Raw genomic sequence first — 22,671 nt, 5'->3', positions numbered from 1 at the left:
CTGGATCTGTGCTCTGACCTGTAGTTCCCAGTTCCCCTATTTGAGGCATGTACAGGAACACTTCTGACTTTTAGCAAAAAGGACAGACAGTGACATTAACTGAATAGTTTTCTAAATATGTAAACCACCAGTACGCACACACATTACATTTTACATTTAGTCATTTAGCAGACGCTCTTATCCAGAGCGACTTACAGTAAGTACAGGGACATTCTCCCCGAGGCAAGTAGGGTGAAGTGCCTTGCCCAAGGACACAACGTCATTTGGCACAGCCGGGGAATCGAACTGGCAACCTTCAGATTACTAGCCCGCTTCCCTAACCGCTCAGACCACCTGACTACCCACACACCACACACACACACACGCACGCACACACACAAACACACACACACACACACACACACCACACACACACCCACACACACTCCCACTGTCTCCTGTGTGCTCTGGTGCCCAGGCGAAGGAGCCCAAGGCTGTGGTGAAGGTGGACACCATCAACGCAGCGTTCCAGCCAGAGAAGATAGGGAACCCTAACGGCCTGCAGATCACCTACCTGAAGGACTACAGCACCCGCAACATGTTCCTCTACCACGACAGCGGCAAGGTGGGGAGGGGGTGGGAAGGGGTGTGTGTGTGTGTGGGGAGGGGTGTGTGTGTGGGGGGGGAGGGGTGTGTGTGGGGAGGGGTGTGTGTGTGTGTGTGTGTGTGTGTGTGGGGAGGGGGGGATGTGTGTGTGGGGAGGGGTGTGTGTGGGGAGGGGTGTGTGTGTGTGTGGGGAGGGGGGGATGTGTGTGTAGGGAGGGGTGTGTGTGTGTGTGTGTGGGGAGGGGGGGATGTGTGTGTGGGGAGGGGTGTGTGTGTGTGGGTGTGGGGAGGGGGGGATGTGTGTGTGGGGAGGTGTGTGTGTGTGTGTGTGTGTGGGGAGGGGTGTGTGTGTGTGTGTGTGGGGAGGGGGGGATGTGTGTGTGGGGAGGTGTGTGTGTGTGTGTGTGGGGAGGGGTGTGTGTGTGTGGGGGGGGAGGGGTGTGTGTGGGGAGGGGTGTGTGTGTGTGTGTGTGTGTGGGGAGGGGGGGATGTGTGTGTGGGGAGGGGTGTGTGTGTGTGTGTGTGGGGAGGGGAGGATGTGTGTGTGGGGAGGGGTGTGTGTGTGTGTGGGGAGGGGGGGATGTGTGTGTGGGGAGGGGTGTGTGTGTGTGGGTGTGGGGAGGGGGGGATGTGTGTGTGGGGAAGTGTGTGTGTGTGTGTGTGTGGGGAGGGGGGGATGTGTGTGTGGGGAGGGGTGTGTGTGTGTGTGTGTGGGGAGGGGGGGATGTGTGTGTGGGGAGGTGTGTGTGTGTGTGGGGAGGGGGGGATGTGTGTGTGGGGAGGGGTGTGTGTGTGTGGGTGTGGAGGTGTGTGTGTGTAAGGGCGTGAGGGCATGTGAGGGAGTCATAACTAGCTTCTATAATTTCATAGTTGAAAATGAACACAATGCTGAAGATTCTCTCTCTTCCTCTCCCCCTCTTCCTATCCCTCTCTCTTCCCCTCTCCCTCACTCTCTCTCTCTTTACCCCCTCTAACAGGAAATAGTGGACTGGTTAAACTCAATCAGGGCAGTCCAGCTTCACTACCTGAAGGTGGCTTTCCCAGGTGCCAGTGATGCAGAGGTAAACAGATGCAACACTCACACACATGCACGCACACACACACACACACTCGTGTTGACCTTTTTTTTGTTTTCATGCAGCTGATGCCCAAATTGACCCGCAGCTTCCTGAAAGAGGGCTATATGGAGAAGACAGGGCCCAGGGTAATCTCTTTCTCTCTCTCTCTCTCTCTCTCTCTCTCTCTCTCTCTCTCTCTCTCTCTCTCTCTCTCTCTCTCTCTCTCTCTCTCTCTCTCTCTCTCTCTCTCTCTCTCTCTCTCTCTCTCTCTCTCTCTCCCTCTCCCTCTCCCTCTCCCTCTCCCTCTCCCTCTCCCTCTCCCTCTCTCTCTCTCTCTCTCTCTCCCACCTGTTTTTGTTATTAATGTGTAGGAACTTAGTTGTCTGTGTGTGTAAACTGAGACACACGTACACACACAAATTGTTTAATCTATGTTTGTCAGGTTCTCAAATGAAAGGCCTGTCTCTCTGTGTTCAGTTGATTAGTTGAGTTCCCTCACAGGAGATTTGTAGAAAGTATCTGAATGAGGAATGCTTATGAATATTACACAGTTGCTGTCAGAAGTGCTAATATCTCTCTCCTCTGCCTTCCTTTCTCTCTTTCCCTCTCCCTCTTACTCTCTTTCCCTACCTCTCTCTACCTTTACCCCTTTCTCTTTCTCTCTTTCCCTTCCTCTCCTCTCCCTTCCTCTCTCTCTTTCCCTCTCCCTCTTTCTCTCTTTCCCTACCTCTCTATACTTTTCCCCCCTCTCTCTCCATAGCAAACAGAAGGTTTTAAGAAACGCTGGTTCACCCTCGACCACAGACGTCTCATGTACTTCAAAGATCCTCTGGTAAGACAGGTTTACACACACACTCACACACACACACACACTCACATACAGACACTCACACACACAGACACACAGACACATTCACACACACACTCACACACAAACCTAAGGTATAACTGTATCCACTGATAGTTAATCTTAACCCCTTCACCCTAGAATGCCTTTGCCAAGGGCGAGGTGTTCCTGGGACACCGTGACCATGGTTACAGCGCCAGCCCCGGCCTGCCTGCCGGGATCCACTGCAACGGCACCTGGCAACACGGCATCACCATAGTAACCCCAGAACGCAGCTTCCTGTTTACGTGTGAGACGGAGAACGACCAAGCCGATTGGCTGAAAAGATTCAATGACGTCATCAGCACTGTCATGTCTCCTCAGGAATACTCCAGTAAGATGTTTACCACTAATTACTACTTATAAATGTTTATAAGCTGTTTATTACTACTTTTGAATGCTTATAAACTGTTAATTAATGCTTATGAATGCTTATAAACATACACTGTTGCTGAACTACTTGGACAGTTTGAGCGATTAACTGTTGTCAAATGAACTGTTTATGATTTCTCACGACCCGTTTATGACTTTCCAGTGGAGGCGCTCTTCAAACACAGACACTGACCAGACACACCCTCCTACCATGACCCCTGACCTCGGAACCCTGGATGACACCAAGAAACGTCAGTTTGGATTGGTTATTGTAGGTAATCCTTGGAACAGACTAGGTTTTAATGCGATGGAAACACTACCGAAGGAGTGTAACCTCTACCAAGTACCCTGTTCTTGTCACAGTCCAGGTCTGTGAGGAAATATGTTAGTTTCCAGTCTATTGCACCATAGTGGGAAATTAGTGAAGCAATATTTTGGGTGAGTAATGTGTGACTGTAAGAACTAGGTGATGTCTGATTCTGATTTCTGATTCTGATGTCACAGTGCCATCTAGTGTCTGAACACTGTACTACATTTGATGTGGATTTCCAGCCTTCTCTGTGTTATACCAACTGGACAAGATCTAGACCACCACAGTTAGCAAAAGGGTGATGAATACAGTACATATATGTCAGTTTTACAATATTATTTCTTCAAAACTGTTTCCTCATAACCTCGCTAATAAAACTGTTCCTCACCCAACTGTGTGTAATACAACTCTGTGTGTGCGGGCTTGTGTGCGCGTGGGTTCTAGGTGTGCGTAGGTGCGCTCGCATGAACAGTAAGTGTGTGTTTGTTCGTGTGCGCTACGTGTGTGTGTGTGTGTGTGCGCGCGTGCATTCGCCGTCTCTGTCACTTGCATGGGTGCCAGTGAGTTGGTGGTGTTTAAAACTTCACCCTGGTGTTTGAAAGCATTCAAGCCCAGAACAGAGGTGACTGCCTCATAAATCTATAGACCTGCAGCCTATCACCTAGGTGACAGAGAGAGAGCGAGAGGGAGAGGGGAGAGAAGGAGAGAGGAGTGTAGTTGGAGGAGACCAGAGTGGACAGACACAACAGAACTTAATCAGGACAACAAGAGGGGTCTCCAGGTACCAGACGTGGTCTGAGTCCCCTGGTCAAACGCACCATAGACCTCTGCTGAGCTTCCCAGTCTGGACGGTGGATCTTCACCTGGAGACGTCAGAGGACACGGCTCGGCGCTGACACCGTCGGGACTTTTCTCCAAGAACCTCCCTCACACTCCAGACCAGCCCTGGGGACTGCTCAGTGCCCAAACTTTAGGACGGACTTCCCGTGGAGAACGTCAGCGCGGAGGGAGAACCATCTCAACTTGAAGATTCCGTCGATGTTTTTGCGGTCGTTGTTGTTTTCTTTGTCCACTTCTCACAAGCCTTCACCAAGACTCGGAGGAGAAGCTGTCCAGAAGCCGCTTCCCGTCGTTGCTTTCGGGAATTCGGTTTGACTCCTCCAGGGGCCCTCATGCCAACGCTGTCAGGATACTGTGTAGCTACGCAAGCGTCGTCCTGGGAAGTCTCCTATCCCAAGCTCTCCCCCCCCCCCCCCTCTCTCTCTCCTCGCCTCTGTCTCCAAGGTCCCTGTTTCCCCGGAGGAGAATTGAATCATGGGAGTGTGTCTAGGGCAGTGCGAGGAGAGCGCTGAAAGACGCTGTCTCCAGACCAGTCATCCGAGTCTGCTCTCCCCGCGGGGGCCTGTGGTGGGTAACTAGGGAGGGCGGGGGGGGGGTCTAGAGGGAAACCGCGGTGAGGGGAGGGACTGTCAAGCCCCACTACACACCACATCTGTCCTAGCGGATTCCCACACAGCCAGGGGGATTCTTGTTGTTGTTGTTTGTTTTCGACTGGAGTTTTACGATCGAACGATACACGGTTCCAATTTAGTTTCATGTGTCTTGCAGGGTGCGCGCCAACATTCAGGCTGTGAGCTGGAGGGAGAGGTTTGAGTTTGTGTGGATGGTTTATTACTCACAGGTGCTCTCTCAGTTTGGCTCTAGTTTTCTAGTTTGTTTCACACTTTTCCAAAATGGAACACCCCACTTTTGGGGAACCCCACCACCAGAATGCGCGGACGATCTTATAGTAGAGCTGAACCCAAACGTTTTCCCTTTGTCACCTGTGAACTTTGACCCTACCATGAACTACACCCTCAACACCACCTCTCTGTTGACCGCACCACTGCAGCAAGGGTCGGCCCCGGCAGGAAGTGGCGGCAGCGGAACAGGAAGTGGAGGAGGGGGAGGAGGAGGAAGTGGGAGCGGCTCGTGGGTGACGTCCTTCCTGGGCGCCACCCTGCTGGTCATGTGCGCCCTGGGCGTGGCGGGCAACGTGTACACGCTGGTGGTGACGCGCTCGGCCGCGCTGCGTCGCACGGGCTCCATGTACGTGTACATCGTCAACCTGGCGCTCGCCGACCTCCTCTACCTCTCCACCATCCCCTTTGTCGTCTGCACCTACTTTGCGCACGACTGGCTGTTCGGCGAGGCAGGCTGCCGGGTCCTGCTCAGCCTGGACCTCCTCACCATGCACGCCAGCGTGTTCGTGCTGGTCGCCATGAGCCTGGAGCGCTACCGCGCCGTGGCCAAGCCCTTCCGGGCCCGCCTCTCCTCGTCGCGGGGACGCAAGCTGGCAGCGGGCATCATCTGGGCGGGCTCCTTCATCCTCACCCTGCCCATGATGGTGATGATCCGACTGAGGGAGGGGAAGCCCAATCCGGTTACCGGCGCCGTCAAACGGATCTGTTTCCCCACCTGGACCCAAGAGGCCTTCAAGGCGTACCTGACGGTGCTGTTCCTCACCAGCGTGCTGGTCCCCGGGCTGGTCATCGTGGGGCTGTACGCCGGCCTGGCCCGGAGGTACTGGGTGGCCCAGGCCAGCCTAGGGGGCAGCGTGCGCTCCGCCCGGAGGCGGGGCTTGAAGCAGAAGGTGGTGTCCATGATCTTCAGCATCGTGGTGGCGTACTGGGCCTGCTTCCTTCCCTTCTGGGGCTGGCAGCTGGCCAAGCTCTTCTCTCCGGAGTCGCTGAGGACACTGTCGCCCGCCACGCACAGCTACGTCAACTTCTTCGTCACGTGTCTGACGTACGGGAACAGCTGCATCAACCCTCTGCTCTACACGCTCCTCACCAGGAACTACAAGGACTACCTGGCCCAGAAAGGTCAAGGGTCGACGGGGTCCAGTAGGGTCGACCCGGGGTCGGCCGGGGCCGCGCCCCTGCAGGACATGTAAGGCGAGGTGGAGAATGCGTCTGATTGGACGGTGTTGGACTATTGTGGTTGCTATGAGATGTTTTTTTGTATATCAGCTTTGTGAAAACAAACCGGTATAGTCATATTGGAGTTAGTTGTAGATGTGTACATATCGAGTTACATGTACCTGCACATAACCAAGCATTTTTTTAACTATTGGTTGTTGTTCGGGTTTTTAAACATCTTTTATGGAACACGGTTATCACTTGAGAAAACACGTGTGTTCTGGTTTTCTTTTGATGAAATATGTTTCTAGTGGATGTTTCTGGAATGACAATGGGCACAGCAAGAGGTCACAAGCATCCATGTGTCTTCTGTAGCGTAACGGATCTCTCAAACTTCCAATGTACCTTCTGCATTTATATTCTTGAATATCCTGGACTTTCTTTATGAAATACCAAGAATGTGTTGAGATCTTGTGATTGTCGGCAGGTGATATTGTACCAAAGCTTTTTATCATCTGTGTAACAATGGGGAATGTTGACTGTGGTACAAATAGGTACTGAATAATCCAATGTAATTACTTGAATGCTTGCCATAATGCATGTAAACTTAATGATATGCCTTTATCTGAATGTGTCACACACACACACACTCATGTTCTTCATTGCTGGCTACTTGCTCATTTCCCCAGGCAGTGTGCTTGATGGACTCATGACCCTTGCCTATTTACACATCTATAAAACACACACACACCATATGCAGAACAAAGCTCACCTTGGCCCTCCCAACTCACCTCCCATCTCTCAAACACACACTGACTCATCTAACAGGCTGGCAGCCGTCCCCAGGGAATGTGTACCCAGGATGCAAAATTTCACAGCCCCGGGGCAGGGGCTCTCTTGAAGTCTTCCTGTAAATTGGCTCTCGGGAATCTGACTCCTCGGTGCTGAATCGTTCACTCACCTGGCCTCGCACACACCTAATTAGTCCCAGGGCTGCTACATAGGCACATACGAGTGTGTGTGTGTTTTATGACAGATCATTCTCTCCCTCTCTCTCTCTCCCCATGAATAATATGTAAATCCGATGTGACATTTTTACACAAAGCTCACCTGGCTCCTTCCGTTGAATGTAAACAGATTTATCCGAGACATGACTAACTAAGGAAGATAAAAAGGGATATTTGCTTTCACAGTTGTCTTTATTACCAAATCTGCAATTGACATGACACGTATTAGCACACACACACAGCACAAGCTTGACAGTGTGGCCCCTCTGTGTTACTGCACCCTCAGAGCCTGTTGCTGGTCACAAGTAACTGGTAGGACAGGTAAATCGTTTCCCCAGGGGTCAGGGGTCACCAGGGCTCTACTTGATCTTGAGGCTGACGAGCTTGGCGTCCCCGGTGAGCTCGATGTGGCCGTATTTGACGTCGCCAAGGCGGTTGGGGAAGGTGATGTTGTGTCCGTCAGGGAGACGGATTTGGAACGCGTCCATGTTGAAGGAGATGGAGACCTGAAGGGAGAGAGAGAGAGAGAGAGAGAGAATGGGTGGTCCGAGAGAAGGGGAGATAAGGAACAAGGAAAAGAGATAAATTACATGAGCTAATGACCGTTAGAAGCATTTGGTGTCAGTCAAAGTCATGTGATGTTGATGGATGTCAGAGCAGGTAAGACAGAAGCTCTAGCTGAGAAGTTAGTGAGACAGAGAGATGCAAAAAGACACACACACACACATCCGTATCAAATACACACACTCCATTTCACTCACTTTCTCCCTCCTTGACACACACACACACACACACACGTTAACATACCTTGTTGTCGCTTCCTTCGGAGAACGGGCAGCCACTCTCATGACACTCGTCCCCCCAGCTGCCCCCAGACTGAGAGTTGCACACCACAGAACCAGAATCAAACCTGGGGTTCAGGTGGAGGGCATAGTTGTCTGTGTCGTGACCGATGTTGATGGCAAAACTGTTTAGAGATAGAGAGCAAGAAATGGAGATTCATCTTTTATGGCTAAGGTGAGAGCGTTACATGGAGTTAACCCTTGTGTTATCTTCGGGTCATTCTGACCCATCAGTCATTGTGACCCACCGTCGTATTGCGACAGATTTACCGCATACAAAGACAAAGTGAAGCATTTTCTTTTAACCGTTGGGCTGTCTCAGACCCCCCACATTGCAAAGGTTAAAATAAAATTATTTTAATTTGTTTTTGTATTGGGTAAAATTGGGTAAACACAACGATGGTTCGTTATGAACCTTGGGTCATGTGACCCGAAGGCAGCACGAGGGTTAATAGTTAATAGCTAGTCGAGGACAGGGAAATGCACCCTACCCAGAGTTGCCTGACTTGGGCAGGACACTGAGCTTCATCTCCTGCCCCTGCTTGAAGGACATGTTCTTTACAACCAGAGTCTGAAACGGCAAGGAGACAGGGGAGGATTAGCACAGACCGAGGGACGGGGATCTGAGGGAGGGGAGGAAGTGGAGGAGAGGAAGTGGAGGGAGGGAGGAAGTGAAAAAGGGAGGAGGGAGGAAGTGGAGGTGATTTTGAGACACACGAGGAGAAGCTAGCTTTATCTGAAGTGGGATGGCAACCATGGTAACGAAGATGTGAAGCGTTGGTGGTTATCTCCACAGTGTTACTGATTAACCCTCAATGCAGGACAGCGTCATAAACCGAACAGGCATTGTTTGACAATTGACACATATGTGGTCACAAGGGGGTTGTACAAATAACAAAATGAACACCCATGCTAGTTCCTAATGGCCTTTGGTACGACTGGGACTGTTGATAGCCACTCAAATACTATACCACACCCACTATGTGTGTGTGTGTGTTTTTGAGGGGTTATGAGTGAGTGTGTGTGTATTTATGGGAGAAGGTGTGCATGCATGTGTTGATGTGTGCATGTCTGAGTGAGTGAGTGAATACGTGTGTGAGAGTGAGTTAGCATATAGGTGTGTGAGAGAGTGAGTGTATATTTACGTGTGTGAGAAAGACTAGAGGAGCTTATCAGATTCAGTCTGTTAGTCTCTGTGTCCTGATCTCCACACCTTATCAGTGATGCTGTAAATCTGTCCCCCACGCCCCCCCCCCACGCCCCCGCCCCGAGGAACAACGTCCATCAGATCACATGACTCCTCTGCTCGTCGCAGAGCCGGATTTACCTGGACCCGGACCACACCTGTGAACCCTACACCACCGTTGCCACGACGCCAGGATCCTGCCTGATGTAGTATCGACCCATCTCCCATCCATAAATGTTTATGATTGACTAGGCTCGGCTTGCTCTGAAACCAGCACCCGCCTGGAGAACAGTTTAGTGGTTTTACTTCCTCGTAGTGGGATGTTATCAGTCGGAATCCTCTTTTATTAGCATGCCACATGCGTTAATACTGGGTTAGCATTAACTAGGGGTCATCTCAGAAACCTATAACTAGTGTCATGTGCACGGTAGATAACTTACTGAGAACTGATACCACTTACTGCTTTTAAATCTAAAATTAAAGAAATGGAGGCAGGTTCCCAAAAATTTCTATATTTTTTAATTAACCAGGTTATGTAACTGACTCAAACTTTTAGTTGTTTTTAAATTGTATTATATATTATTTTTACTTGTCTCATTTCTGTGTTCTTCTGTCTGTAACTATGTGTTCTTCTGTCTGTAACTATGTGTTCTTATGTTGCTGCCCGTCTTGGCCAGGTCTCACTTGAAAAATAGATTTTTAATCTCAATGGGACCTTCCTGGTTAAATAAAATAGACGAGGAAGTAAAAGTGAATGGGATGAAGTAAAGGGCTTTATAGTTCATTATAGAATTGAATAAAATATAACTATAAAATTGCATGCAATAGAATATGATATAGAATATGCCGTTTCCAAGGATGGAAATGTGTGTCTGTAATGTTTGAAGGGATAATCTCCCCTGAAGTCAAGGTTAAAGACTTCTCTAGTCTAGACCATGTGTACTGTCATAACAGAGAAACTACTTTAAGACCAAATACAGACTTGTTTAATACTTGGATAAATTGTAAAGTAAACATTACACAACCACAGAATGCTCTGTTTAAAATATACTATTAAAACTTAAATTGATACTGTTGATAGAACAGAGAAGGAGCCACTTACCATCTTGACTGCCTTCTGTGTGGTGTCTCTCGGAGGTGAATAGTCGGTGTGCACGATCTCAGATTTATAACAGAACGACCGGAAGTGGTCTGAGTCACCAGCCAATCAGGAACTAGGCTGGACCTACCTGTTTCTCCAATTAAAATAAATTAAATCCGAGGCAAGGCTATCGGGTATGTCCATGGTGGACAACAATGCCATCTAGTGCACAGTTGAAATATCTGTCCTTTTAAACTATTTATAAAAAATATAATAGATTGGCATCTTTCTTGTTGGGTATGATTGATTCTTTTAATTGACTATGATTGACTATGTCCTGTAATATTTGTGACATCGCATTTTTAGTTAAAGAATATTTGTTTGGTAAATACTTTTTTTTAAGTCAAATGAGCAGAGGTTGGACTACAGTAGCCAATCGGAGTTCTCAATTTCACCTAGGGGCGTGTTTTCGAAGAAACTACATACAAACCAAGAAGAGCCAACGTTGCATGTTCACGGCTACTTCTGGTATGTCGAATGAATTCATAGTTTTCACAAGTATAGCAAGTAAAACAAAATATGTACATTGACAGACCAAGACAAATTTCTATATGTTGAATATGCTGTAAGAAATCCATTCACGCAATGCAACGTAGACATTCCAAATGACCTGGTTGTTGACGCTAGCTAGCGGCATAGCTAGGCTAACTCGTTAGCTATCCTAGCTACAGGATTACTGTACAGCTATTTAGCTTCATCTTCTTGCACGTAAAAACTGTCTAGTCTGTGCTGAATTTTCATTGCATTACTTTATTTTCTCCAGGTGTAAGGACATGGCGTCGTTAGCGACAGAGCCGGGATTAAGCCCGAGTGCAATACCTTCCGCGGAATCTGTGGTACCAGCTTGCATGTTCGCCCCGGACCGGGGATGTGGAGATGACCCATGCGGGGCTGAGTGCTACGATGACGGCGAGGATACCAACGGCGACTCCAAGGATCATTTAGACTTTACTAGCAAGGTAGGCCGCTGACTACATGCATGCAAGATCGAGTGATTTAAACAGTCACCCGTATTAACAAATTCAACTATTATGTCACTTCAGTTGTTTTTTATTAGGTGGCCGTTTGTACTGATGTTTTTTTAACAATGTAAACACTGAACACGTTTCGTCCCAGTCAAAACATTCAATGAATGACACGTATGTCGCCATAACTGTAGCCAGCTGGTAACGACAGTTGACCACACCGAAAAAGTTTTACGTTAAAATCACATTATTTACCTACATTATTTACCTACATCACGTACATTATAGAAAAATACGTAGAAAAAGGTATGATTTTTGAGATGTAGTTATTATTCACTGTACACGGATTCATGGGGCAAAGTCAAGGCTTGTTTTGTTTGTGTGTCCAGAGAATCCCCTTTAGAAACACTCTTGTATCAGCATAGTGTTCTGAGTAGTATCTTTTACAAAAATGTATTAATTCATTTTCTTTCCCTCCGTATTTCTGTCTCTCATTCCTTCTTCCCCCCTCCTTCACTTTGTCTCTCTCTCTCTCCTTCTCTCTGCCTCCCTTTCTCCTTCTCCCTTTCTCCTACTCTCTCTTGGTGTCTCCGTTTCTCTCTCTCTCATCTGCCTCTCAGATGGCTCTCGTCAGTCCCACAGGAGAACAGTACGACTCGTTACTACGGCAACTCCGGGAGAGGATGGAAGAGGGTTGCGGAGAGACCATCTACGTGGTGGGAGTAGGTTCAGGTGAGACCAAAGCAGCAGTCTCTCCTCTCCAGCTCGTCTGAGAGCTCAACAGAGTTGCCTCATCAACTCATCTTTACATTTACATTTAGTCATTTAGCAGACGCTCTTATCCAGAGCGACTTACAGTAAGTACAGGGACATTCCCCCTGAGGCAAGTAGGGTGAAGTGCCTTGCCCAAGGACACAACGTCATTTTACATGGCCGGGAATCGAACCAACAACCTTCAGATTAATAGCCCGACTCCCTAACCGCTCAGCCATCTGACCCCTTGATCTTTACGTCAACATGTTGTGTTGAAAGATATCCACATGTAAAGAAAGACACATGCTGGCCTGTGTGGTACTCCACTTAGCTAGCACTGAGCTAGCGTAGCGGCTAACTCATGCATTAACCTGGTACAACACCAGTTGTTAGTGTTTAGCCAGCCCAGAACAACCCCCCCTAATCCCAACAGAAGTCTTTGTTTGCCGCCTGTGTCTATTTTCTGTCCACTTCAGCCGCTTGTCTGACCCATGTGACACACGCCCTTTGAGGGGTCAAAGGGCGTGTGTCTGTCAGGCCCTGGGCTTGCTGGATGGCTGGCTGATTAGATGGTCAGGGGAGAATGCTGTCTTGCTTAGTTAGTTAGGAGGCTGGCGTGTTGTTAGATAGTCAGGGGGGGGGGGGGGTGATGTTTGACTGGCTCCATTTGGATAATTGGGGCAGGCTGGATGGCTGGAGGTCAGCTAGTTTGCTTGTCTGTAGCCTGCCTGGATGAATGTTGTTGGTCGACTAGCTGGATGGATGTTTTCTCGGCTAGGGTGGGTGACTGGTTGGATAATCCTCTGGTTGTCTGGTTCAGATATCCCAAAGCTGTCCCAATTCAGCTCAATTGTAAATGTTTAGGCTTCAATCTTACATACCTCCCTTCTGCTCTTTATCACAACTCTCTTCATCTCTCTTTCCTCTCCCTCCCTCACTCCAAACTCTCCCCCACACATCTACCTATACACACACACACACCCCTTCCACACCCCTCCCTCAGACGGAGGAGATTATGGTCTGGATGAGAAGGACATGGAGGCGTCCGTGGCGACGGTCCAGTCCCTGTGCGAGCAGAGCGAGGCAGACCTCATCCTGCTGAGAGATCGCACGGACGCGGCCGGGCGGGTACGGGACTACCTCATCCGGCGGAGGGTCGGCGAGCAGGACTTCCTGGAAGTCAGGTGAGGAGGGAGGGAGGGAGGGAGGGAGGGAGGAAGAGGGGTGGATCACGAGCCAGGTCTTGTGTCCCCGTGTGTAACTGTCTCGTTCCTCACCGAGCGATCTGTGTGTCTTCCTCACATCCTTCCTTTTCTGCTCTCTCCTCCGACTCTCCGTACATCACTATGTCTCTCTCTCTCTATGTCACTCTCTATGTCACTCTCTCTCTCTATGTCACTCTCTCTCTATGTCACACTCTCTCTATGTCACTCTCTCTCTATGTCACTCTCTCTATGTCACTCTATGTCACTCTCTATGTCACTCTCTCTCTCTATGTCGCTCTGTCTCTCTCTCTGTCTGTCTCTCTCTCTCTGTCTCTCTCTTTCTTTCCCCTTCAATCTCCTGTTTCACCCCCCCGTGTGCCCCCCTCCTGCAGGGTGGCGGTGGTGGGGAACGTGGACGCGGGGAAGAGCACCCTGCTGGGCGTGCTGACGCACGGCGAGCTGGACAACGGGCGCGGCTTCGCCCGCCAGAAGCTGTTCCGACACAAGCACGAGATGGAGAGCGGGCGCACCAGCAGCGTGGGCAACGACATCCTGGGCTTCGACCACGAGGGCCAGGTGAGGGGGGGGGAGAGAGGGGGGGAGGAGGGGGACAGGTGAAGGAGCTGTGAAGGTGGTGCATCATTGCGGAATTAGTTTTTCAGTCTTACCTACTACGATTTGTCTCTCTCTTTCTCTTCCCTTCCTGCTCTGTCTCTCGCTCTCCCTCCCACCACATCAATATCTCTCTCTCCTCCCCCTCTTCCCCCTCCTCTTCCCCCTCCCCCTCCTCCTCCAGGTGGTGAACAAGCCCGACAGCCACGGGGGCAGTCTAGACTGGACTAAGATCTGCGAGAAGTCGTCCAAGGTGATCACCTTCATAGACCTGGCCGGCCACGAGAAGTACCTGAAGACCACCGTGTTCGGCATGACCGGACACCTGCCCGACTTCTGCATGCTCATGGTGAGAAGAAGGAGCGCGTGTGTGTGGACGTGTTTTTGTGTGTGTCAAGTGTATTTATTTGTACTCAGTGGAAAACTTCTCATTCTGTCCTTTCCTCTCCTGACTACCTGCTCTCTCTCTCTCTCTCTCTCTGTCCCTCTCTCTCTCTCTCTCTCTCTCTCTCTCTCTCTCTCTCTCTCTCTCTCTCTCTCTCTCTCTCTCTCTCTCTCTCTCTCTCTCTCTCTGTCCCTCTCTCTCTCTCTCTCTCTCTCTCTCTCTCTCTCTCTCTCTCTCTCTCTCCCTCCCTGTCTCTCTCCCCTCCCTCCCCCAGGTGGGCAGTAACGCGGCATCGTGGCATGACCAAGGAGCACCTGGGGCTGGCCCTGGCCCTCAACGTGCCTGTGTTCGTGGTGGTCACCAAGATAGACATGTGTCCTGCCAACATCCTCCAAGGTTAGCTTCCACACTCCCTTCACATCACCCTTACAGCCAACTGTATTAACTAGCTTTAAAAATGTGAGAGACTGTCAAATGATTACATGAACTGTTCAGCGAGGACAGGAAGTCAGTGTGGTGTTTGGAATGGATAGGGTATGACCTTGTGTGTGTGTGTGTGATTTGAACTCTGTGTCTGTGTGTGTTTGTGTGTGACCGCAGAGACCCTGAAGCTGTTACAGAGGTTGCTCAAGTCTCCGGGCTGCAGGAAGATCCCGGTGTTGGTGCAGAACAAGGATGATGTCATCGTCACCAGCCTCCAACTTCTGCTCTGAGAGGTAGTGCGGGGAGAGAGAGGGTGTCGCGGGCTGATGATGTCACCAGGGTGAAGACTCACTCTCTCTATCCCACCTCTTTCTCTCCTTTTCTATTTCTCCACTCTCTATTCCTCCCTCTCTCTCCCTCTCCCCCTCCCTCTCTCTCCCCCTCTCTCTCTCCCCCTCTCTCTCTCTCCCTCCCTCTCCCGCCCTCCAGGATGTGTCCCATCTTCCAGATCTCCAACGTGTCGGGGGAGAACATGGAGCTGCTGAAGATGTTCCTGAACCTTCTCTCCTCCAGGACCTCCTACAGCGACGACGAGCCCGCAGAGTTCCAGATAGACGACACCTACTCCGTACCGGTACGACACACGCACACACAGACACACAGACACACACACACACCGAGCAGCCACCAGACTGTGTCTCTCTCCCCAGGGAGTGGGCACTGTGGTGTCGGGGACTACGTTACGTGGATTGATCCGCCTGAACGACACGCTGCTCCTCGGTCCCGACCCCCTGGGCAGCTTCCTCCCCCTGGCCGTCAAATCCATCCACCGCAAGAGGATGCCCGTCAAGGAAGTGAGGGGCGGCCAGACCGCCTCCTTCGCCCTCAAGAAGGTGTGTGTGTGTGTGTGTGTGTGTGGGGGGGGGGGGGGGGGGGGGGGGGGGGGGGGGGGGGGTTCCTAGGACAAAGATGTGCACTTAGAAAGTTATCCTCTTATATATACTACCTCAGCCTCCTGGTTCTCAGCACCCTCCCTCACTTATTTGCTGCCTTTTTTTCTTCTCTTCCCTCCCTCTCCTTTTCTCCCATCCTCTCCTCCCCATCCTCCTCTCCTTTTCTCCCATCCTCTCCTCCCCATCCTCCTCTCCTTTTCTCCCATCCTCTCCTCCCCATCCTCCTCTCCTTTTCTCCCATCCTCTCCTCCCTATCCTCCTCTCCTTTTCTCCCATCCTCTCCTCCCCATCCTCCTCTCCTTTTCTCCCATCCACTCCTCCCCATCATCTCTCTCCCTCCAGATCAAGCGCTCCTCCATCAGGAAGGGCATGGTGATGATCTCCCCAAGCTGACCCCTCAGGCCACCTGGGAGTTTGAGGCTGAGATCCTGGTCCTGCACCACCCCACCACCATATCCCCACGCTACCAGGCCATGGGTGAGCCTTGCACACTATGTCTCACTGTCTCTCGCTCTATCTCGCCCTGCCCTCTCTCTCTCTGTGAATCACCGTCACTTGCACACACACACACACATCATATCTCATAAACTTTCCTTAGTTCTCACACACCCTCTCTCTCCCTCCCCCTTCTCTCCGTGTCCCTCTTTCCACCTAACATCTCCCCCCCCTCCTCCCTCCCCCCCTCCCTCCCTCCCTCCCCCCCTCCCTTCCCCCCCTCCCTCCCTCCCCCCCCTCCCTCCCTCCTTCCCTCCCTCCCTCCCTCCCTCCCCCCCTCCCTCCCTCCCTCCTTCCCTCCCTCCCTCCCTCCCTCCCCCCCCTCCCTCCCCTCCCTCCTTCCCTCCCTCCCCCCCCTCCCTCCCCTCCCTCCCCCCCTCCCTCCCCTCCCCTCCCTCCTTCCCTCCCTCCCCCCCTCCCTCCCTCCCTCCCTCCTTCCTTCCTTCCTTCCCTCCCTCCCTCCCTCCCTCCCTCCCTCCCTCCTCCCTCCCCCCCTCTCTCCCCTCCCTCCCTCCCTCCCTCCTCCCTCCCCCCCCTCCCTCCCTCCCTCCTCCCTCCCCCCCCCTCCCTCCCTCCCTCCTTCCTTCCCTCCCTCCCTCCTCCCTCCCCCCCTCTCTCCCTTCCCTCCCCCCCTCCCTCCCTCCCTCCTTCCTTCCCTCCCTCCCTCCCTCCCTCCTCCCTCCCCCCCTCTCTCCCCTCCCTCCCTCCCTCCCTCCTCCCTCCCCCCCCTCCCTCCCTCCCTCCCTCCTCCCTCCCCCCCCTCCCTCCCTCCCTCCTTCCTTCCCTCCCTCCCTCCCTCCCCCCCCTCCCTCCCCTCCTTCCCTCCCTCCCTCCCTCCCCCCCTCCTCCCCTCCCTCCCCCCCTCCCTCCCCTCCCCTCCCTCCTTCCCTCCCTCCCCCCCTCCCTCCCTCCCTCCTTCCTTCCCTCCCTCCCTCCCTCCCTCCCTCCTCCCTCCCCCCCTCTCTCCCCTCCCTCCCTCCCTCCTCCCTCCCCCCCCTCCCTCCCTCCCTCCCTCCTCCCTCCCCCCCCTCCCTCCCTCCCTCCCTCCCTCCTTCCTTCCCTCCCTCCCTCCTCCCTTCCCCCCTCTCTCCCTTCCCTCCCTCCCTCCCTCCCCTCCTCCTCTCCCCCCCCCTCCTCCCCAGTCCACTGTGGCAGCATCAGGCAGACAGCCACCATCCTGACTATGAACAGAGACTGTCTGAGGACGGGGGACAAGGCGGCGGTCCACTTCCGCTTCATCAAGACCCCGGAGTACCTGCACCCAGACCAGAGGCTGGTGTTCAGGGAGGGCCGCACCAAGGCTGTGGGCACCATCACCAAGGTAGGGGGCACCATCACCAAGGTAGGGGGCACCATCACCAAGGTAGGGGGCACCATCACCAAGGTAGGGGGCACCATCACCAAGGCTGTGGGCACCATAACCAAGGTAGGGGGCACCATCACCAAGGCTGTGGGCACCATCACCAAGGTAGGGGGCACCATCACCAAGGCTGTGGGCACCATCACCAAGGTAGGGGGCACCATCACCAAGGTAGGGGGCACCATCACCAAGGTAGGGGGCACCATCACCAAGGCTGTGGGCACCATCACCAAGGTAGGGGGCACCATCACCAAGGTAGGGGGGAACCATCACCAAGGTAGGGGGCACCATCACCAAGGCTGTGGGCACCATCACCAAGGTAGGGGGCACCATCACCAAGGTAGGGGGCACCATCACCAAGGTAGGGGGCACCATCACCAAGGTAGGGGGCACCATCACCAAGGTAGGGGGCACCATCACCAAGGTAGGGGGCACCATCACCAAGGTAGGGGGCACCATCACCAAGGAAGAGGGTAGACTGGGTGAGACTGGGTTAAACATGGTTTATTTGGTTATGTTATATACTGGGTTAAACATGAATCTACTCTCCATTTCTCTCTCTCCCCCCTCCTCCCCCTCCCCCCCAGCTGCTCCAGTCAGTCAACAGCCAGGCTGCCAAGGCCCAGCAGATGAAGCTGCAGTCCAGTAAGAAGGCTCTGAAGGACGGCCAGGCAGCCAATGAGGAGGCAGGGTCCACGGCACGGCCGGCCAGTCCCAACACAGGATTGCTGCCGGTGAGCAGGAAGGGGAGGGGCTTAGAACTGTGGAGCCAGATAGGACACCTGGGATAGGCCAGCTGTGTGTGTGTGTGGGGGGGGGGGGTTATGGTAGAACCTTGTCTTTTGTATTCTTCACTTGCTTCCAAACTGACTAACTCTTTCACTACCCCCTTCCTCTCTGTTCTATCGCTCCTCCCTCGCTCTTATCATCCTCTATCTCTCCTCCCTCCTCCCTCGCTCTTATCATCCTCTATCTCTCCTCCCTCCTCGCAAACCGTCTCCCCTCCTTGACCTCTTCCCGTTCCGTCACAACCCCTCGCTCGCTCGCTCTTTCCGTCCACCCACCACGACCTCCTCCTTCATCATCCCTCGTTCACGCCCCTCTCCTCCATCACCTCCGACCTTTTCATCTCCCCCTCCAACCCCATCTCGCCTGCGCTCTGTCCATTATAAACACCCCTCCCTCCCTCGTCTGTTCCCTCCCCTCCTTCCCCTCTTTCCCCTCCCTCCCTCCTTCCCCTCCCTCCCTCCTTCCCCTCCCTCCCTCCCCCTCTCCCCCCCCCCCCCCTCGGCATGGCGGTAGACAGTGGGGGAGGAGGAGGCCCCATGTAAGGACAGCAACAAGGAGAACAAGGTAAACATGCTGTTAACCTCCCCTGACAGGCTGTTAACCTTCCCTGAACTACAGGAAGAGTTCTACCTGCTAGAGATGAGGAATACCTGATCAGCAAATACCCTTCACTGAACTACACGATCCATTCAACCAGAGGCAAAAATCGATAAGACATCATAGGATTTCCCCCTTCACTAAACTACAGGAACACTCGCAATGACAACCAAGATCAATAAGACTTGGGTTAAGTTATTAACCTTCACTAAACTACAAAAACACTTAGAACTTAGAACACAGAGGAACCTCAGTTAGATAAGACTCCATCAGTGTTCGCCTCACTGAACTACACGAAGATGAACACAACCGCTACAGCTAAATAATACGAGCAGTTCTTAACTTTTCATTGAATTAATGATTTACCAATAATTAGCACTTTAACTAGTATAGTGAAATCTCTACACGTTAATGGCATCTTTATTCTCTAATGGTGGTGAGTTGTAGTGTAAACATGCGTAGTAGAGGCTGTGGTGGTTGGTGCTGTGAAAGAGTGAACTAGGGAGTCAGGTGGCTGAGCGGTTAGGGAATTAGGCTAGTAATCAGAAGGTTGCCGGTTCGATTCCCGGTCGTGCAAATGACCTTCGGCAAGGCACTTCACCCTACTTCCCTCGGGGGGAATGTCCCTGTACTTACTGTAAGTCGCTCTGGATAAGAGCGTCTGCTAAATGACTACATGTAAATGTAACTACATCAACATGCAGTCACTGCAGGGAGGCTCCACACTGCCAGCTCCTCCACTGCAAGCACCCTCTCTCTCTGCTCGCATTATGAAGATACTTATAATGGCTAAGCCTAAAAACTCTGTTTTTTGTGTTTTAGTGTTTGTGAACTTGTAAAGATACTTTTTCATGGGTAGCAGCCCATAGCCACGCTATTTTAAACTCTGCACCCCTGGTTAATCTAACTCAAATTTTGACATATGGCAAATCTTGCAAATCCGGCCTTCTAACGCTGCGTTCACACTGCAGCGGAGCGGGCGGCGCGGGGCGTCGGCTTCCAATTCATTTTCAATGAAACCAGGCGTTGACGCTCGCGTAGGGCATTGTGGGAAGGCGAGCGGAGCGGAGCGTTGCAAGTTGGATTTTCTCAACTTTATGTAAATGAGGAGCGTGAAAACGCTAGCGTTGGCCAATCGGATTGGTTTCTTGTTTCTTGTAACGTGTTCGTCATGGTAAACATTTCTAGGTTTGACAATTTCAAGATGGAGGAGAAACTTTTCGTATGTGTCTGCACACCCAGTTCTGTTCAGAACAAAGTTACTAATGTGACGAGCCTGAATTTAAAGAATACATTAAACTAATAATGCATGGTTGCCGATGTCGTCATTGTTCCTAGTGTGTTTTTATAGCCTACTTTTAAATTTAGTCTCGTCACATTACGTGACTGTTCTGTGCCACTGCTAGCTCGCTAGCCCAGCCTACAAACGACTGGTTGAGTGACCGGTGGCGTAACATGTATTCTACTGTAATCTTGCACTAGTAAAATCTTGCACTTACATAAATGTATTTTGATCGATATTGTGAGTACATGAACCCAAATCTGCACGCTTGGCCATGACTACAACAGTGACCTTAGAGAACTACAACTCTGTATTAAGTTGTCTAACACGCCCCCGAGCGTGGTGTACTGTGGGAAGGCAAGCGATGCAGAGCGTTAAAAAACGCTGCAGTGTGAACGCAGCGTAAGGTGTAGTTATCAGACCTTGACTTCCCGACTTCTCCACTGCACTCGCTCTGTGTTTGTGCTTGCAAAGATACTTTTTCATAACTTCGATGTGGGTAGTAAATACAGACCATTACTTGGCTCTGACCACTGAAATACTCTATACAAAAAGAAGAAAAACTTAATGAATCTGTCTTTTCTCTCTATTTCCAATGTCTCCCTCTCTCCCTCTCTCTCTCTCTCTCTCTCTCTCTCTCTCTCTCTCTCTCTCTCTCTCTCTCTCTCTCTCTCTCTCTCTCACCCACAGCCCAAGTCAGGAGGTGGAGGTCGTAGAAGAGGGGGTCAGAGACACAGAGGCAAGTCCCTGAACATGACGTTAGCAACGACGTTACCATCGGCAACGACGTTACCATCGGCAACGACGTTACCATCGGCAACAACGTTACCATCGGCAGTCGCTGCGGGGCCCCCTGCTGGGGGGCCAGGGACGGCTTAGACTCACACTCCCCCCCTCCACCCCACCCCCCCCTCTTTTTCTCATCCTCTTTCTCTCGTTCTAATCTCTTTTCCTCTACTTTTGTCTCCTTCCATCTCCCCCCCTCCCCCTCCATCTTATTCTCCCTCCCCCTCCATCTCCCCCCCTCCCCCTCCATCTCCCCCCCTCCCCCTCCATCTTATTCCCCCTCCCATCTTCCCCTCCTTCCCTCCCATCTTACATGCCAAATCCGAGGAGCCCGACTCCCCCACGTGCACCAGACAGGCCCAGTGTCGAGTAGCGCTCTCGAACTCGCGTCTCCGTGGAAACGGAGAGGAAGTCCTGGTAGCAGAGAGAGACGTCCCATCTCAGTCTGACTAGCGTTACGTTTCAGGGTGAATCCCCCCCCTGCCTCTGTTGAATCCTTTAGAACCAACACAGTTGATATTGTCGGGGTTTTCATCCTAGAGTCAACAGAACCAGCCCTCCCCAACCTTAAACGACATGCTCTAATACTGCCGTCTTAAAACACAAACGATGTTCGCCATGACTCTGGTCGCTGTTCGGTAACCGCGACGGCGGGACAAATCGTTACGTCTCGGTGGAGTGTGACCCCCCCACTAGGAGACTCCTGACAGTCAGACTCCCTCGACAAACTAACGATGTAATCAGGTTTATAGGTTGATATTCTACGTGTTTTTTTTTTGTTTTTGTATTGATTTCAGAACACATACACCTTGATAATAAGCTAATTTGGACGTTTTTACAGACTGAGGTGTTTTCGCGCATTAGCAGTAGTGGACATGACGTTGCAGTTTTAAATAATTTTTGAAAGACGGAAAAAAAAAAATCCCTTGAGTTTTGATATGGCTTCATCAGGTTATGGACGTTCAGCTACAGTTCAGCTGTTATAAACTGTCTTTTGCCACCGAAGAGGGTTTCTTTTTTATCTCTATAATCTTTAGTCTTTCCCCTTTGTGGAGATGTCCTGGGAGATGTCCTGGGGCTTTGGGTGTGCTTGATTTGGTTCACTGGGCCACTGTCTGATCGTCGCTAACTAAGCTAGGTCAAACCGTTTGCCTCTGGCTTTTTTGGGGGGTGTTTGAATTTGATTTATCCAGGTCTGGAAATAGAAACATCTACTTCGTTTTGCTTCTCAAGACAACTTCAACCCTTCCTTTCAATCTCAGCTACAGGGCCAGGATCTCAGAAAAAAGATGTCCCGATTTGTTCCCCTGAAAAAATTTTGTGCATGATTTAATTTTATTTTTGAAATAGAAGGACACATCTTGTGTGTGTGTGTATGTATGTACAAACAAAGAAAACATGTGCAAAAGAAAAATGCAATTTAAACTTTAAAGTGGTGCCAGTTGGTGTTGTAAATTCTTTTAAGTAAAAGATGTTTCAGAATATGATCACTTGTTCCTCTGAATCGTGTTTCTCCACATTCCATAGTTGTACTGTTAAGTACAAGTTATCAACGTTCAGTCATTGTTATTTTAAAAGGATTAAATCTTGAATAATGTATTCATCAACCTGTTAGCGATGCATGGCCCACGTACTAAACTACGTGAGGACTTTGTTTCTGACGCACACGCGCGCACACACACACACGATAGGGACACGCGTGCACACACACGCGCGCGCACACACACACGCGATAGGGACACGCGCGCACAAACGCGCGCGCGCACACACATTTATAAA

At 51.3% G+C, this 22,671-nt stretch overlaps 4 protein-coding genes across 4 annotated transcripts in view; 3 read left to right on the top strand and 1 right to left on the bottom strand.

Moving 5' to 3' along the window:
* Positions 1 to 3,601, top strand: part of zgc:92360 (uncharacterized protein LOC436988 homolog) — an 8,940-nt gene extending 5,339 nt beyond the window's left edge. The window contains exons 6-11 of the mRNA XM_062455261.1: positions 458 to 604; positions 1,563 to 1,646; positions 1,727 to 1,789; positions 2,404 to 2,475; positions 2,632 to 2,863; positions 3,065 to 3,601. Coding sequence (XP_062311245.1) covers positions 458 to 604; positions 1,563 to 1,646; positions 1,727 to 1,789; positions 2,404 to 2,475; positions 2,632 to 2,863; positions 3,065 to 3,093 — 627 coding nt within the window. The 3' untranslated portion in view covers positions 3,094 to 3,601. The remainder of the gene's footprint in view (positions 1 to 457; positions 605 to 1,562; positions 1,647 to 1,726; positions 1,790 to 2,403; positions 2,476 to 2,631; positions 2,864 to 3,064) is intronic.
* Positions 3,602 to 4,802: 1,201 nt separating this feature from the next.
* On the top strand, positions 4,803 to 6,739 carry uts2r4 (urotensin-2 receptor 4). Its single transcript, XM_062455260.1, has one exon. The coding sequence runs from the start codon at positions 4,875 to 4,877 to the stop codon at positions 6,144 to 6,146; it is 1,272 nt and encodes a 423-aa protein (XP_062311244.1). The 5' UTR covers positions 4,803 to 4,874; the 3' UTR covers positions 6,147 to 6,739.
* Positions 6,740 to 7,291: 552 nt separating this feature from the next.
* Positions 7,292 to 10,351, bottom strand: lgals2b (lectin, galactoside-binding, soluble, 2b). Its single transcript, XM_062455259.1, has 4 exons — positions 10,249 to 10,351; positions 8,452 to 8,531; positions 7,926 to 8,085; positions 7,292 to 7,624 (listed from the first exon to the last, which is right to left on the bottom strand). Exons 1-4 carry the CDS (start codon positions 10,249 to 10,251, stop codon positions 7,478 to 7,480), a joined length of 390 nt encoding a protein of 129 aa, XP_062311243.1. The 5' UTR covers positions 10,252 to 10,351; the 3' UTR covers positions 7,292 to 7,477.
* Positions 10,352 to 10,672: 321 nt separating this feature from the next.
* On the top strand, positions 10,673 to 22,379 carry LOC134015700 (GTP-binding protein 1-like). Its single transcript, XM_062455258.1, is given in 18 exon segments — positions 10,673 to 10,755; positions 11,051 to 11,246; positions 11,873 to 11,984; positions 13,009 to 13,189; positions 13,603 to 13,786; positions 14,007 to 14,171; positions 14,482 to 14,501; positions 14,503 to 14,603; positions 14,808 to 14,899; positions 14,901 to 14,923; positions 15,120 to 15,264; positions 15,341 to 15,523; positions 15,926 to 15,968; positions 15,971 to 16,060; positions 17,221 to 17,399; positions 18,026 to 18,172; positions 18,741 to 18,791; positions 20,797 to 22,379. Coding segments are annotated over 17 exon segments (2,091 nt in total). The 5' UTR covers positions 10,673 to 10,755; positions 11,051 to 11,060; the 3' UTR covers positions 20,986 to 22,379.
* The last annotated feature ends 292 nt before the right edge of the window (positions 22,380 to 22,671 follow it).

This window comes from Osmerus eperlanus, unplaced genomic scaffold (genome assembly GCF_963692335.1).
Source record: "Osmerus eperlanus unplaced genomic scaffold, fOsmEpe2.1 SCAFFOLD_86, whole genome shotgun sequence".
In the NCBI taxonomy this organism is placed as follows: Eukaryota; Metazoa; Chordata; class Actinopteri; order Osmeriformes; family Osmeridae; genus Osmerus; species Osmerus eperlanus.
This window is presented reverse-complemented; position numbering and strand designations above follow the sequence as displayed.

Coding starts and splice junctions, on each gene's coding strand:
- lgals2b (XM_062455259.1), bottom strand. Junction 8,086..8,451: donor CCCAAGTCAGGCAACTCTGG/GTAGGGTGCATT, acceptor ATCTCTAAACAG/TTTTGCCATCAACATCGGTC. Junction 7,625..7,925: donor CCGAAGGAAGCGACAACAAG/GTATGTTAACGT, acceptor CTCTCCCTTCAG/GTCTCCATCTCCTTCAACAT.
- uts2r4 (XM_062455260.1), top strand. CDS start 4,875: ATGGTTTATTACTCACAGGTGCTCTCTCAGTTTGGCTCTAGTTTTCTA.